At 43.7% G+C, this 15055-nt stretch overlaps 1 protein-coding gene across 3 annotated transcripts in view; it reads right to left on the reverse strand.

The window, feature by feature from the left end:
* LOC6532312 (protein bric-a-brac 2) overlaps nt 1-14581 on the reverse strand; it is a 28026-nt gene extending 13445 nt beyond the window's left edge. For 2 of the 3 annotated variants that reach the window (XM_002093036.4, XM_039374842.2), the window contains exons 1-2: nt 14443-14581; nt 10135-12000 (exon numbers count right to left, since the gene is read on the reverse strand). In XM_002093036.4, coding sequence (XP_002093072.2) covers nt 10135-11889 — 1755 coding nt within the window. In that variant the 5' untranslated portion in view covers nt 11890-12000; nt 14443-14581. Of the gene's footprint in view, nt 1-10134; nt 12001-14436 lie in introns of all 3 variants that reach the window. The other variant, XM_039374843.2, reaches the window with a different exon arrangement.
* Nucleotides 14582-15055: the final 474 nt, after the last annotated feature.

A 15055-nucleotide genomic window follows, 5' to 3' on the forward strand; every position in this document is an offset into this window, starting at 1 on the left:
TGATTTTTCACTCGACAGCCGCCACACGCCGCCTGATAGTCACTAATAAAAGTGAAAAAAAAAAACAGAAAAAAGCTAAAATAAAACTCCAAGATCGCTGGCCACGGGCGAAATGTATTAAAATTAAATTCAAACATTTGGACACCGTGTGTCGATTCTTTTTGTTATTTTTTCCCCAGCGTTTTTATAACATTTGCGCATGCGCAAACTGCCAAACTGCCAAACGAGCAAATTAATAATTAATGCAAATAAACACACAAAGCGACACAAAACGACAAAAAACGAGCTGCTAAAAACGCGCAAAACAACAGCAACGCCAACGGATTCGCACAAAAGAAGATACAAAATCAGAACGCACGTGTAACAGAGCTTTGATTAATAAAGTAACCATTTAAATAAATATTATTAATAACGCCACTTTCGGTGGCTATAAATAAGACTCGAATACGAGGCAACGCTCGATTCGTATTGGTATATAAATCTCAATGGCAAACTGGAATATTGGGGATTGGTAGATTGGTAGATTGGGGGATTGAGGAGGGAAATGCTTTAAAGGAGATTGTAAAGCATATAGAAACGACTTTTCATCCATTTCCGCTGCACCCTGCAAATGGAAACGGGAATGGAAATGGTAGCGGGCTTGGGAAAGCGGGAAATGGCTAAGGGAAATGCCAGCGAAGTGAAAACCCCACCGTCACGATGACAAAGGTGAAAAATACCTTGTGGCTTACAATAAAACTATATAATTACGAATGTGGCCCAACTGACCGACGAAAATACTGAAACAGAAACAAAAACAGAAACACATTCGAGGCGAATGGAAATGGAAAATACATGCGATATGCGATGGGCGGAGAGGGGAGAGGGGAGTCTCTAAGAAAAGCCATTAATTAAAACTATAAAAAATTACACGATCATATTTTATTGTATCCACCCCCATCCGCCACTCAGACACTCAAACACTCGCTTCGGATTTTTTTCTTTAACATTTTATATTTTAATTGCCGGCTTGCCAGCGCGGGAGTCATCAACGTAAAAGTTTTCCCACTTTTTATTATTATTTAAATTTCTGTGTAATTACAGCGAGGATTGTCGTTCCTTTGTCTTCGCTTTATGCATATGCGATTAAGTATATTGTATTCTTTTTTTTATATTTTTAAGGGGCGGAATCCAAGGGGGAGTGGCAGTTTTAATGACCATGGCAGGCGTTGGCTTTCGATTGACATGAGCGCCTGTTCCGCGGGACAGTCGTGTAATTTATATATGTATTTATTAGTTTGCCGTTGCCACACTTAATTGTTGCATTCAATTGAACTTTTTTACAATTCACCAGCGTATTAATTACAATTTATGACTAATTACATGCAAGACGACTGACCAGGTGCCTAATTAGAAGCCTTTCGGGGAACAATAATCACAAGTTTGGTAGCTCAGCCATTTGAACTGATTATCTAGAAATGGTTTCTTTCCAACTACACAGACTTGTTCAAAATATCAGATAAGTGCAATTTGTTACGAATTCACAACTCCGAATCGAACTCAATTCCACTTCACACTTTATCTGACAAATTTATTATATCATAATTCACGGCCTGAGTCATTCGACTTCTGAGCCAAGAACGCCACTCCCCAGCAAACAAACAACAGCAAACAGCCCAAAATTATCACTAATAAACCAATTTCATTATAATCTGGTGACATGAATCAGCCGCAGCATCATTTGCAAATGAGAAAATGTTGAATGTTAAATGTAAAACTGAAAACTGAAAACCCAAAACGAAAAACACAAAAGTCGCACCCACAACGGCTCCGAGCTGTCTCTTAGTCATTGCCTTAATGCCTTAATGCCTTAATGCAAACTATAAATTTAGAATTTAATTTCGAGTAATTATGCTCGTTGGCATAAGTTCCTTCTCCCCTCCCCTCACCAAAGAGCAAACAAAGCCCAGAAACACCAAAAACAACAAAAGGCGGGTATCTTGTATCTTGTATCTGGCGCACATGCGAAAACAGTTCAAAGACCTGTTCGGCAGCCAGAAAGTATTTCAAATAAAATACAAACTCTTTGCATGGCGATGGGATGGGTGGCGGGGGTGAATAATGGCAAATGCCTCAAGTAAATGTCAGAAAAATAGTTGAGATTTTAGAGCAGCCACACACAGAAATGAATAATAATAAGCACGGCAATTAATCACCGGCAGAAATGCATTGAGATCTGTGGGAATTGCTAAATTACAATCCGCTGACTCGGCGTTTTCCCCACTGGCTGGCATTGTGCAGCACTTCAATAAATTAATATACATATAATAAATGGAATGGCATAAATGGAATATGCGGCATATAGACCTGACTTCGACTTCGACTTCGACTTCCACTTTGACTTGGGCACACAGATAGACTAGGAAGCATAGAGACAAGAGACGAGAGACATAGACCATTGACCAAGTTGGCGTCCATTCATCGCACACGAAAGTGACTCAGCCACATAAATTTAATTATAGCTCGGCGCGAAATTTATTTAGTTTTGCTCGGCCCATTATAAAGTAGGCAAACACACCGGGCTATGAAAATATTTAATTAATTATGCCGAGCGAGGAAAATAAGTATGTTGGGTATTCCTGGAATAAGGCGAATAAATAAATATACTATTCATACTATAGATACTATTCATGTGTAGGATGGGTCGCCAAATCGAGTCAGCGTTTTCGGTTCCCCAAGCGCGGCAATTTAAAAAATTAGGCAGCATTTAGTTTCCAATTTTTGTCGTGTGTTTTCCGAAATGAGCGGCACACATTTGCGACTCATTTAAATTTATTGCTGCCGGTTGCCGCTGCTGCGGTTGTAATTAATAAAGTAAATTTGACCTCACACAGATGAAAAAGACAACTCGAGGCGACAATATAATGAATGAACGCCGAAACGGCGATGAGAACGGCTGCGAAACTAGTGGCAATTAGCAGATACAGATGCATTCACAGATACAGATGCAGATGCAAGTGCAGCAGTTGCAACTGCAAGTTGCGTTTGCATTTGCATTTGCAGACTCTTGATAAATGTCTGTGACAGCGCACAAAACAAACTGTGCAAATATTTGACAAAATACAACTATAAATATTGCTTAAGAATTAATGCGACGGCTGCCGTTCTCTCTAAAGAGGCTGTACACTGTCAGAAAATCCTGTCCCAGATCAGCTTGTGCTGAGGCAAACATGTAATAGAAATGACTAATGAATGCAAATAGACATGTGTCGCAGTAAAAAGCTCCCTAGATGCACTGCAGCTTTCTTTCGCGCAGTGCATCTGTATCTGCATCTGTTGCTTCTGGCAGACAAATAGACTCGTACAGTGACACCAAAAAGTGCGTGGCCCGCTGACAACTGGCTGAGACGCTGGGCGCAACTGCGGCTTGCGGCCTGTCAACGCCACGGCGGCAACATCTCACCACCAGCAGCAGCAGAAGTAGCAGCAACAGCAGCAGTAGCAACATCCCCGCTGCAACATGCAACATCGCAGAAGCAGCAGGCGACAGAAGCCACCGCAGAATCCGCGCTAAGGAGTAAATGGTGAATGGTAAATGGTGTCAATTGGACAACCGCAGCCACACGCATCTCACTTCGCATCCATCAGATACAAGATACAAGATACGAGATGCAGCTACAAGGCACAGGGCGTGGTCGACGACGAACTTAGCGTTTATCTTTTGTTTAAGCACATCTTCTGTTGACATTCCTGTTTGCCGTTAAATAAATATTGAGTGGAAAATGTATTCGTTGAGCAAATATTGTAAATGCGATAGTTTCTCAGTCGCTGTTTACCTGGAAAAGGCGACGTTTGCATTTGCATTTTTGAGCTCAGGTGCTGCAGAGTATCTAGCGGATGCATCCGCTGTCGGGATATATCTGGCGGACCTTCTTGGTCATTTTCCCAGATAGATTGAAAGCCATCTGCCATCTGGCATTCGCCGAGAGCTCAGCTATTAGAAAAGCAGCTTTCAATGGCATTCCAAACAGTTCGCACTGACTTATGGGGCATTACAATGATAATACCCCGCTTCCACTCCAGAAAACCAAACCATACACAACTAATAAAGTGCATAAGTAACAGCAACAGCTCAAAAGTAACACAAAAAACTAAAATGGAAACATATGTTTCTCTTTACAAATTATATATCCAATCGTAATAATTACACGCCACAGAAAAAAGGGAAGAAGTGCACATGTAAAGAAAAGTCAGCACTGGAAAAAATACTTTACCAGATTAAGAAACATGTGTAAAATATTAAAATTACATTGAAAAACAGATGTAGTTTTGGTCATTAGAAATATATAGAAGATCATATTTTATATAAGATATATGATATAGTGCTTGAGATATAAGTAGTTATATTTCTATGTGTAATATCGTATGTTTCGATTTGGGAAGATCCTCACCCCCTTTTTTCTGACCTTCTTTGTTCATTTCTCTGCAGGCGAAGCGGGGGTGCAACAAAAAAAGAACAATTGCAGTCGTTGGAAGAGGAGGGAAGAAGGAGGAGGAGGAGAAGGAGGAAGGGCCGAAAAGGAAGGGAATAAAACACAAACGAAGCGGATGAAGAGGAATGGCTAAATTAAGAAATGCAGTGCAGAGGGAAAATAAATAAATGAAAAAGAATTTGTTCTACGGCAAATGTACACAAAGTAATAAATATTGATGTGCGCGCGAGAGGAGAAGATGGCGAAGTAGAGAACATTCCGTTTACATGTGTTCGTCGCTTGCAGCAGCGGAACAAGGTTCCAGATACCAGATACAAGATACAAGATACATTTAATAATTCACAGATGCATTTCCAGCAGATGTGTTAAAATTCGTAGAGTAATAAAATAACAAATCAAATGCAGGAAAGGCAACTTCAAAGGCCCATTCCTCAAACGCTGTTTCTGTTGCTATTTCTGTTTACAGATGCGACTCAACCCGTGGAGATAAACAAACACCACAGAAAGTCTCCGTTTGGAATGGATGGACTTCCCATCTCATCCCATCGTGAAGTCGGAAAATCCCCAGCTGAAAACCCACTCGATTTCGCTCACTTTGCTGGCTAATTTCACGCCGAATTATCCGCCTGCCAAAGGATGCACAAAAGGGCTCAAGCGCCTGGAAAAAGGAAAACCACATGAAGTGCAGTTGCGGCAATCGAACCTTTCCAGCAAATTGCATTCGCATAAAGAAGAAACTGCAGTTGCACTCACTTTTCAAGTGAGTGGTGCAATGCGGTGTGGGTGGAAAATAGAAACGCCTTCTGCTGCTGGGTGGTTGGTTCCAAGCAGCGCCATTAGGCCCGAGTGCCAGAAAATTAGAGAAAAAGAGTGTTTTTTTAGTTGGTTGCCAAATTAGGAGCGATTACTGTGCGCTTTCCTTTTCCACGCACTTACTGCTGTAATGCGCGTTTGTCATTATCCTGAATTAAAGAAAAAGATGATGCCCATAGTGGGGAACTTGAGAAAAGTGCGGTGAAAGAGCTCACACTTTTGGGATGGACAGAAATGTTATTGGAAGAAGGCAGCTATTTGAATTCACACTAATTGAAGTCAGCAAGTATTGCACTTGTACTACGATATTATTCAGCTTCGCAATATCAATCATTGCACGATGACAATGACACATTTACCCTTTTCTGTGTGAGCACTGTCGAATTATAACACATTATAATGCCATTTGAGGTGGCGGTAGTTTCTCCGCCAGATGCGAGATAATTTTCTTTAATTTCGGTTTTCATTTACACCGTTATCTGCGCTCCCTTTGCCAGTGCCCCTAATTGTTGCAGTATCTGCGAGATGCACACGTAGCTGTGCGAGAGTATCTATGTAGCTGCGTATCTGCGTATCTGTGGCTCTATCTGTAGCTCTATCTGTATCTGCAGCGCTCGTATCTGTCGGTTATAAATATTGTATCTCTGGGACGGTCGCGCTGTGTTTGTCTGCTTGTAATTGCGTAAACAGACTCGTACATATTTTATTTTATATTTTATTGTTTCGCTCCGCTGCGCAGCGCCATAAGGGCAGATACCTATAATTTTCTTGTGTCTTTCCTACAATGAAAACACACCGAGGCAGCACAAACTGAAACCGAAATGGCAACAGAAACAGGCTACGGCAATAATCATCATCATTGAGGCATTCATCATCATCATCATCATTGTGATGATCATCATCGTCGTCGTCGTCATCAGAGTCGTCATAAAGACAACAGTCGCGACTGCACTAACGACAGAAAAGTGTGTGTCTGTAGCCCACAATAAATGCGGAATAAATAAATAAAGTGTAACAAAAGGCAGCCAAATAAATGGAAATATAACAAAACTTAACGCGGGGAAAACAAACGAAGGAGCGCAGCTGGAACATTAAGCAAATGGAAATGGACTGGGATGGTATGGGATGGGCAGGAGAACGAACTCATCCAGCTTTTTAGGGGCTACCAAGTTCTAGCTCTAGCTCCAAACGAAACTAAAATACTAACCATTAAACCAATTTATTTCAGAAACAGAATATTGTAGTTTGCAAGAAGGGAGCTACTCCAAAAATCAAGGCACTTTCGATCACAAAGGTCGCGCAATGTTTGAGCTATAAACCAATATGGAGCAGAGCACTATTAAAGAAAACCTAAATCGATAAAAAATCAGATTCCAAAGGTGTTGCGCCATAAACTACCCAATCTTATAGTATGCCCCACGGCCAATTAGCCAAATATTTCTCTATAATTACCCACCAGCAAGTGCACGGACGTGGGCCATGATTCGACAGCCGTTGGATAGAGAAAAACCCATATATATTGAGTGTTATAAAAATTCTATTGTCCCCGTATACTATAATCGTTTTTTTCTGTATTTAAACAATCACCGTCGGCCTGTAAATACACAGATGATTTGGCCAAATTCAGCGAGTCACTGCGTCACATTCAGTCCGTCCGCGAGTCATCCAATCCAGCCGGCTTTATCAGTCTTTAATATAAGAACTACAAGAACTACATGAGCACTGATCACGTAGCGCCAATACACAGAGAATTAAAAATAGGGTAGAACGAAACAAAAAGAAAAAAAGGCTAGAAGCAGCTAAAGCTGGCTGGAGGAATCTTATCAGGGAAATTACCAAAGCCAAGAGCTCGCATCGACGCGACTTAAGATTACAAATTGTTATTATGATTATATTGTATTATTTGCGCGGCGATAAGATCTATGTGGGTTTATGACTCGGGTCGCTCGGCCTGCTTCAGCCATAAAATAAATTACTTATTTATTTCGAGTGTGTTCGCTGTGTTCCTCCAAGTGTGGGCACCGAAAATTCCCTTTATATAACCTTTGGAGCAAGAACAATTGCTGCAACGTTTATGGCCCGCTCACAAACTAAAGAAATTATCGAAATTGCCTCGTAAATTATAGAATTCACATATAATTCTGGCGACCGATTTCCAAAGTGCCGCCCGCCTTACGAAATCCTTTAATCTTCGCCAGAAACCCTCCGGCTTTCGGCAGATAAGACCCCTGGAAACATTTTCCCATTGTTTCTTCGGGGTGGCCGGCCATCAGCGATCACCAGGTTTATGTTAAACGTGAGCACATAAATTTGATTTATTTATTTCCCGACACCGGTTCAAATCAATCAAAGAGCTCTAATGAGCTGCGGACTACGGACTGCGGACTGTGGACTGCTGACTGCGGACCGCACAGGAAACAGCCGATGACATTTGGCTTAAGTTGGAGATTTTCGGGCTCCGAAGGGAGATTCACACGGTCAAAATGAAAGAAGACCTCCGGAGTTCAAGCAACCTGCTTTGCATAAAACTAAGCCAGCTGGATGAACCCCAAACAACCAGAGATACACATGGAGCAATTATGACTAACGCCGTAGACAAAGAGGTGCTGGAAAAGCGGGAAAAGTCGGAAAAAGTCGGGAAAGTGGGAGTGGGCCGCTCTTGGCTGTCAAAGAACTTTCAGCACTTGGCAATTTTGTGTAATTTTCTTGCAAAAACAAATCGCAAACACACAAAAGAAAAGCCAAAGTCAAGGAACTCGCACAGAATGTTTTCGGGAGAAGGAGGAGCAGGAGGAGCAGGAGGAGCCACAGCAGACTCTGAGTTTCTTGCGACTTTTTCTGACTGCTGGGTTTCCTCAATGCTGCGTGTGTGTCTCCGCATCTCTCTCTCTTTGTTTCCCTGTGTGTGTGTGTGTGTATGGAGGGGGTTTTCCGAGTTCTGTGAATGAAAGTGGGGAAACTCGGCGAGAGAAAACTCTTGGAATTGACTGAGGCAAAAGTTGGACTCTATTAAGTAACAGGCGCCCAGCCGCAGCATCCTTCTGAATTTTCTCGGTGACGTCGTCAAATTTTTGGTGGATTTTCCTGCGCTGGTGAGGGGGGAAATGGTGTGCCAACTTATACATACGTCTCCCTTTTACTGCCGTCTATTTCTTCTTGATTTTATTTCTCATTTCGTTTCAATAAATTAACAAAGCAACAGTAAATTGTGCGAGCAAAAAGCTGGGAATAATATGGGAAATCAGTAGGGGAACATCCAAGGGTTTTTGCCCTCCATCCTTAATTTATTTTACTCGCATAAATACGCATAAATATGCAGGCAGCTAACTCGATATCGGAACTACATCTACTTATGCGGTACACTGAAACACCAAAGTATCTGGTATTTGCCTCCAATATATTGAAATGTGCTGTTTGTTAGCATAGCTGATGTAAACATTGGGAGCTCAAGAATAATGCTCAATGTCGAATATTAAGTGACTACCGCTGAAAAAATGAAAAGCGGAGACAAGAATGCAGAATCCAAAGTGCAAAAGTGAGCGAAAATCGGAGGCGCATTAGTTGCAATTATGGAGAATCAGATGCACGAGACGAACAAATCAAATATTTGTGCGACTTTTGTTTGCCTTGCCATCAATTTCTGCCAATTGTTTATAATTTTGTTGATTTTCTTTGCCTTTCCTCCACTCGCTCATTTGTATGCGTGCATTGTGCAATTTTCGTCATTAGCATTAAATGTTGTTGAATTATTTTTCAAGTCGCTGACGCACTTAATGTCGCGACCTCGCCGCCCCCCTTAACCCCTGGCTTCTTATACAAATAGTAAATCAGCTTTAATTTGCAATCTAATAGAAATAACAAGGCAGCCCAGCACAGCAGCGCCAGGCAAATGCGACTGGCGCAATGCAAAAGATTTCGTTAATATGCATTTCCCAGCGAACTAAAAACCAACTAAGTGAGCGATTGTCTGACTTCCAGTTGCACTTCGGCATACGCGGCATACGCGGCGTATGCGCATTATGCTAAATCGCTGCTTTTGCCCAGCCTTCGACGGCGAAAAGCGAAAAGGGGTCGTCGGGGGTCAACCGAAGGCGATCGAGGAAATGGAACCCTACCTTCTGGTTCTATACAAGAAATCCATGCTATCAAAGTCATGAGAAGCGAGAGGGAATGGCATATACGAGCAATACCCATATACTTTTAATACTTTTAATGCGAGTGCATTATTATTTCCATTATTTATGAATATTTATGATCATAAGCCCGCCATGCTTCTGCTACTTTGTATTCGACAAGGGGACCAGTTATTTCTCAGATCAATGACAGTGTATTTATTTGCATGCAAGTAGAACACCACCATTAGTCAGACTATTAGCGATCGCAGATCAGCGATCACCTGCCTCACCTCATGACTTCATGATTTTGTGAGTTCTGTGAGTTCTGCCATCCAGTATGCAGTGTTTACAATAGGTGTTCTTCTTGTTTATAATTCATAATTATTTATTTAGCGTTCTCCTTTCTCTATTAGAAGGGTCTGTCTGTTCGCTGTCTGTTATTTCCGCGGAATTCATAAAGAAATGTGCAAAGTATCCACACCATTAGTCACTTAAATAATAGGCTTTCTACATCTTTTGAAGCTCTCAAGGAATAAAATAAAAGCACAGTTTTTTACGGGAAAAATCTGAATGCCTCGGGCAATTTCCAGGGAAGTATCTTTTTAATTTACCTTACTCATTTCTTTTGGAAGCAATTACTAAGATCGCTGGCTATCTTGCATTGTAACAATATGATCTCATTATTATTATAAGTTTTTCACTAGGTATAAAAATGTATTTATTTATTGACTCACCCTCTCTTCCTCGCGAATCATCTCGGCGATTTCTGGCTTGATCTCCATGTCATCGTGATGGGAACCCACTGCCGCGCCGGACGCACTGCCCGCCACTCCTGTGCCTCCAGTTGGAGCACTGGCTCCAGATCCACTTCCGGATCCCGCTCCTCCAGCTGCGCCCGCTCCGGCGGCTGCGGCTGCCAAGGCGCTGGCCATGGCGTGCGAGTGGGCCAGCTGGTGCTGGGCGGCCAGTTGCTGGGCATGGTGGTGCATGGCGGAGGGGGGCGGCGGCACGATGGCGGCCATGTGGGGCGGCAGGGCGGACTGGACGGCCACGCCCCCGGGCGGGGAGTGCATGACGGCGCCGCTGTTGCCATTGCTGTGACCCGCTGCTGGAGCTGGCGACTTCCTCTGACTGGCTGCTGCATTCAGAGCACTGTTCCTGCCCTCCAAGGTCTGTGGATTGGGTGAGGCGAAGGGGTTGCGCACGATGGTGGATGTGGTCATGGCCAGGGGCTGGCTCTGGCTCTGGTGTCCCGGCGTGGCGGATGAGCCCCGCTCCGAGATCTCGGATTCGCCGCCCTGCAGGGAGGGACTTGGCGTGGCGTAGCTGCCATCTCTGGATCGCTTCCTCTGGCGCTGGTTCAAGTCCAGGACTCCCTCGGGCAGCAGCCTGGGCCTCTTGGCCTTCATCTCCTCGTCGGGATCGGCGTCATCCTCCTGCCGCAGAATCGCTGTGGCCGAGGCCAGCTCCTCCTCCTCGTCCTCGTCGTCGTAGGCGGACATGGGCAGTGCGGAGGCGCCGCCCTCACCCCTGCCGGCACTGACCTCCGCCAGTCCCCTGATTTTTAGGGTTTCGGCCACTTTGAGGAGGGGATTGATCTGATCCTGGCACACGTTGATCTCCCCCTTGTACATGAACTCCACCAGGGCCTTCAGGTCGGACCAGCTGACGTCGCGCATGATGATGATGGGGTGCTGGCAGGGATTGTCGTAGAACAGGGCCTGGAAGTAGGGCGAACAGGCGGATAGCACCATCTTGTGGGCCTTGATCGAGTGCCCCTCGCAGGACAGAGTCACGTCCACGAAGGACTCGCTCTGCAGGAGCTCGTCAAAGACATTGGTCAGGTTGGACTGGTAGTTGTTCCACCGCAGGCAGAACTGCTGATTGTCCCCTTCGCCAGTGGGAGGAACTATCTTGCGCCTGGGCGCCTTCGTCTCGGGATTGGCCTTGACCTTGGCCTCCACTGGAGAGGATCGCTGGCCGAACTCAAAGAGCGCCGATCCGGCTATCTTAAGACTTTGACTTTGCTGTGACTGTGGCTGTGGGGAAACTGGCAGGGAGCGCGACTTCTTGGCCTCCAGGCGCATGCGCAGCTCGGTGTGCTCGGGATCCCGCAGACCCACCACTTCGCTGGAGGTCAGGGGTCGTGGTGGGGGACTCAGCGCCTGGTCGTTCATCAGACTCGCCTTGGGCTTCGCCTGCTCCGATTCCAACTCCTTCTCCGCTGACTTCACCTCTCCGCCGGTCTCGGCATCTTTGTCCGTTTGACCAGCCACCTCACTCTGATCCTCCAGTGTGGATTCCACCTCCCTTTCGGAGGAGGAGTAGTTTCTGTTCTGGTCCTCCAGGTGGTGCTCCAACTGGTGCTCTTCCGCCATCTTGGGCTCTTCGGGCGGAGCCATTGTGTAGTCACTGGGCTCGAACTGATCCATTTCGCCGATCAGCTCCGACTTTATTTCAAAGTCCGCAATCTGTTTGGTCATGTCCATGGTGCTGGTATAGAGTTTTCCCTTCTTATCGCTTGTTTTGCCGGTTTTCCGCGGGGTTTCTAACACATTTTCGGCTGCGTAACGAGAACTTTTCCTGGGAGCAGTTCAGAGCTGGAAGAGAGGAAAATCTCACATGATTCTGGGAAAGGCATTGACGCATTGACATATGTATATGAGCTGCTAATGTGAAATCGTTCTACGCATTTAATTCGTTTCAATTGACTCGGCATAAGATATTTTAGTGCCAATCAAAGAGAATGCTGCTATAATAAGGCTTTATCTCGTCTGCCACATTATTCCCCCACCAATCGAATATTGAGTATATATTGGTCTATGTGGATCTATAGCGATAATATCTGGGCAAGTGTTTTAGCCACATCAAGCTGAATCAGCGGGCGCATTTGCTCTTAGTCATAACTCTATTAAATAAGCCTATTAATCTTGCCCCTTCTCCCTGCGACTCGAAATTTCCATGAGTTTCTATTAATTTATGTTTAGTATTTGCCAGCCGCCCCCACTACCACCCCCTTTTCCGCCCCCTCTGCCACCCAACACCCACCACCCAGTGGAACGCCCAGGCCAGAAATGTGCTTTATTAGCTAAAAGCTAAGCACACATTTATTTATGTTTAATTTGGCTTAATTTATATTACTGAGCTGCAATTATTCGCAGTCTCCGCCGCTCGTTGTTGTATATCTATATGCATATATCTATATTTATATATAGATATTCATATATAGATATGTGTGTATATAGCGGCTATGTGGAGTCGCTCTGTAATTGTGTGCGCGATTATTGCTTATTTTGTATTGTTGTCTCTGGATATACTTGCATGCACACAGCGCCCGTCTATAGATTTATATTTAATTAAATATTATTATTTATGGCAGAGCTGGGAGGGAGGGAGTGGGCCCGAAGTAATTATATTTATTTAAATATTTTGTATAATTTTAATTTATGTGTGTTTGTGCTGGCTGCTGTAGTGCTGTGGTGCTGAGTTCGCTTGGGTCGTTTGTCGGGTTGGTTGGGTTTGGTTTGTTGGGGTGGAAAGTTGCTGTTGCCATGAAATTTAATTATATTTATTATTATTGTTATTATAATACTTCTTCTTGCTACTTTTTATGTTTATTATTATTTCATTCCAATTAAATCTTGCGGCCGCAGCGCCTCGGCGCCGTCGACAGTTATTATTTTTGTTTATTTTATTGTTGTTCTGGATCCGGATACGGATACGGCTATGGCTACGGCTACGAATCCGGAGACTCATCACCGAGGGAGCTGAACAGCTGAGGAGCTGGAGAGCTGGGGAGCTGAGGAGCTCAGAGTTTTCCGAGGGGTGGAGTTTTCCAAGTGAGGAAAAATCGCTGCTGCTCTGCTGCTCGGCTGCTTTTGGCAACTTTTGGTTTATTGTTATGGCCGCGCTCTGCCTTTTGTTATTCCCCTTATTTATTCATGTTTGTTGCTTTTATCGTGGCTGCTCGCATTAAATTTGATGATTCTTGGGAAAAACTCGGCCTCAAATAAATAAATAAGTAAATGGCCAAATGCACAAGATTCGCACATCTCCAAAGTCGACACTTCAAAGCTGATTTAATGATTATACAAGATTTTCATTTATTTATTACTAAAGCCTGGCTTTAAATAAATCCAAAATGATCTCTGTGCTGTGAACGCAAAATTAGCTTTTTTGTTCAGATTGTTCAGAACGGAAATCTAACTACTCAAATAAAATTATAGCTGCTAATCAAGCAGCTGACTCAGAAATCCTACAACTTCAAGCTCGAAACTCCCTGATTTCTTGCCCTTCCACACTTTTTCCTGCTTCCTCGTAATATATTATTTTCGTTTAATTATTTATAGCCAGCGCAGCTGTTGGCAGCAGAAAAAAAAAACAGCAGGCGAGCTGGGCACTTTATTTATTTATTATTTCTGTATTTATTTATTTAATTCAGTCTCGAGGTTTTGGGTCCTTAAAGTGGCCTCGCACACACAAACGAACACAAATACACGGGAAGAAACGGGGGGATGGTGTGTGTGTGTGTGGGCGCTCAGACACATTTATATATTGCATATTGTATTTATTTATTAACGCTTATTTATTATTTATGCAGCAAGTAATAAATTACAGGCGGGATTTTCTCGTGTTTCGCTTGCTGTGTGGAAAATGTTTACAAACTGTTTTTGGCGCGTGCCACCCACTCGGAAAACGGAAAAGCGGGAGCTGTTGGAAAAGTTGCTCCTTCGAGTGGGTTTTCTTCTTAATTTTCCTGGGCGCCCGAAAACGACCAAGCAACATTGCTTTTTACGACCTTTTCGCTGGGTGGCTTGTGTTATAAATTAATAAATTACAATTTCTTTGGTAGCGCCAAGGAAAATGCGCGGAAAATGTGCGAGGGGAGTGGTGGGGAATGGCGGGGTTGGGGGATGGCATTTCCACTGGATAACTTATGTAGAATAGTACATGGTCGAGGTACAAAATCGATTTTCATTGCAGCCCAGTCATTTGTCATAAATAAAGCACCATAATTAATATAATAATCAACGCACACATACACTTCTCGTCTGTTGTTCACTCGATTGCTTCACTTTTAGTTCACTTTCTTGTTTTATTAAATATTAACACAATACGGAATACGGAATACAGAATACTTGTGTTTATGTTCTGTTTGTTTTGTTCACTGCATGCAACACATGCTGTTCTTCTTGTCGTTGTTGCACGTCACTTGTTGTTGCTTTTGCTTTGCTGTCTTTGCCGCTACTGCTGCTGTTGTTGTTGTTGTCGATATTATTGTTGTTGTTGTTGCTGGCTTTCAGTGGCCGTTCAAACAAACGCTGCACTCCACTCACGCCGAAAGTCAGATACGAACTGAATCTCACAGATAAACGAACTGAATTTCAAAAAATTGAATGAAACTCGACGCCGCTCTGCCGCCGCCGACTGCGCTGCCCGCTCTCTCGCGGCGAATGAGAGCGCCGGCGTGGTGTTTTCCGGTTTTTGCGGCGAATTGAGAAAAGGACAGAGCGGCTGCTTAAGAGCGAAAGTAAGCGCGCTCTTTGCTTTTTTAGTTTTGCATTTTCAGAGATCTTGCTCGGAAAAACTTGAAAAATTGGAAATTTGTGTTAGAAATTATGAACAAAATAAGAAAGTATCTGTATGAGAAAAAAA

The sequence above is a fragment of the Drosophila yakuba genome, chromosome 3L (genome assembly GCF_016746365.2).
Source record: "Drosophila yakuba strain Tai18E2 chromosome 3L, Prin_Dyak_Tai18E2_2.1, whole genome shotgun sequence".
Taxonomy (NCBI): domain Eukaryota; kingdom Metazoa; phylum Arthropoda; class Insecta; order Diptera; family Drosophilidae; genus Drosophila; species Drosophila yakuba.